The following is a 2,160-nucleotide window of genomic DNA, read 5'->3' as shown; positions in this document are numbered from 1 at the left end:
TAAGATGACCAAAGTTTTAGACACACACACACATATATTTGACAATTACATGATGGCTTTAAAATGTACATAAGTTGAAGCTAACTTTTTCTCCCATTCATGTGCAAGCAAATATATAATAAGATATTTCATTAAATCCATAAAACTCAAGTGCAAACATAAATAATAAAGTACGAAGTACAATGTCTTCAAATCAACCATGGATTTAGACTGATCACAGTAATTAATTAGAAAAACAAGCAATTCCCACATCATCACTGGCTACCACATATGTTATTGTACGATTATAGCAAAATATAAAAATCCCTTAAGCACAAGTAAAGCCAGATGGTGCAGTCCTCCCACAAGCATTAAGAAGCAAACGGAGGGAAACTGGAATGTTAAGATTAATGCCCAACAAGTTCGCCTTAATAGCAGTGCACAGGCAAACTGCAGCGTCTAGGTCGACCAAACCAGCAATCAAGCTGCAGCATGGAGCGGTAGGTGGAGTACCAATGATAATTCCGAGCAGCCCATTAAGTAAATTTGCACATACACCTAAATTTAGAGTATTTGAAGGACAAGTTAGGATTTGGCCTGGTGGAACACCTGCAGGAGTGCATGTAGAATCACAATATTGTCCAGAAACTAGGGTGAAGAAAAGGAGATTCATCGCAAGAAAAAGAGTAGCCGAGAATGAGGTTTTGGAAGCCATGTCGGAAAAGCTTGGAACAAGTTAATTAGAATCAATAAGAGACTAGAGAAAGGAGATATGTTGAACTTCGATGGGCTGATGAGTTAGATGTATTGCGGGGGATTGGGTTTTATAGGGTGCAATATCGGTGGAGTTGTTAATGGAAAATAGTAAAATAACATAAGTTGGCTTGCATGAAGAATGGGTTCTTGGATTTTAGCAAGCTTTAGAAGGCATGATCTGGCTAATTAAAAGAATGACACAATATTCTTCAAATCAAAAGATTACATTTGGTGGAATTAATTTCAAAGTCAAGAACATTTATTTTTTTTTAATCAACCTACTTGCTATTGTATTGGATAGTTAATTGTTAATTAATGATCAAGTCCTATTATATGATGCAAGTGTGAATTAAAAATTGGAAATTTGTATCCATAAAAGCCGTGAAGTGCATGTGATTGGGCGCCGTGGATGTAGCTGGAAGAAGATGGGGATGAGTTGAGAATCTTGAGATCCATGAACATTGATCAACATGAATAGTTTTAAGGGGCATTTTCCGAGCAACAAGTTTATAGAGAAATATGGGTAAAAAAAAAAAAAACAATATTACCTTGCATGATGTATTGAGTGGAGATCATTATAATAGTAATTTGATATTATATATTGCATTAATCCTATGTGGGGGTGTGTATTAAGGCCAAAGAGTTATAGGATACACTGGCTGTGAACTAACTTGATTTCCCCATATGTGTGTATCTAATTAAATTAATTAACTTTATTTATTTATTTTACTTGTGGCAAAATCAAGTTAGATCGGGTTTATGCCCGGTGTATTAAATAATTTGTCATTTTAAATACCCTAGTCAACCTAAAGTGGAGCCTTTTTTATGAAACAATTAAATTTGTGAAATTTAATACATCTGTCAAAGCGGATAATATCTCACGAAGTTGATCAAAATTGCTATATATATATATGAAAATTTTATATAGATTATGCGCGCAGACACACACACAACAATCATTAAACAAAAATTGTCTTATGGTTTCAATCCTCGGATAAAAATATACGTTATATTTATATATATGAATATTTTAAAATACCCACATATGGTAGAGGATTGTATCGGTCAATGTATTTATAAAGTATTGTTCAATCCACTAGCTAAAATTGAAATTAGAGGCAAAAAATGAACCAAATAATTATATAGAATTTTATATTTACGAGGCATTTGACACATGTGCATAAATGAATTTGAGACAAGATAACTGTTAGGAAATAACTGTGAACTTCCTCAAGTAATTGTCATTTAAAAATAGGGTTTCAATTTTAAATACACAATCATGTCTAAAATATTAGGGGTACAATTTATAGTTTTTTTTTTTTTTTTCTATAAATAAGAGGTCTTATTGGCAAGACTAATTTTAAAATTAAAATTAATATCAAAATATGTCTTGCCGCCTCCACTTATTTCTTCTCTAGTCAAATA

The 2,160-nt window shown here is 32.5% G+C and overlaps 1 protein-coding gene across 1 annotated transcript; it reads right to left on the bottom strand.

The window, feature by feature from the left end:
• Window positions 1-307: 307 nt before the first annotated feature.
• Window positions 308-694, bottom strand: LOC131146759 (14 kDa proline-rich protein DC2.15-like). Its single transcript, XM_058096529.1, has one exon. It carries the CDS (start codon window positions 692-694, stop codon window positions 308-310), a length of 387 nt encoding a protein of 128 aa, XP_057952512.1.
• Window positions 695-2,160: the final 1,466 nt, after the last annotated feature.

This window comes from Malania oleifera, chromosome 13, assembly GCF_029873635.1.
Source record: "Malania oleifera isolate guangnan ecotype guangnan chromosome 13, ASM2987363v1, whole genome shotgun sequence".
In the NCBI taxonomy this organism is placed as follows: domain Eukaryota; kingdom Viridiplantae; phylum Streptophyta; class Magnoliopsida; order Santalales; family Ximeniaceae; genus Malania; species Malania oleifera.
Note: the sequence above shows the minus strand (reverse complement) of the source record. Positions and strands in the feature narration are given on the sequence as shown.

Excerpts from the sequence above, each read along its gene's own strand:
- LOC131146759 (XM_058096529.1), bottom strand. The coding sequence starts at position 694 with ATGGCTTCCAAAACCTCATTCTCGGCTACTCTTTTTCTTGCGATGAAT.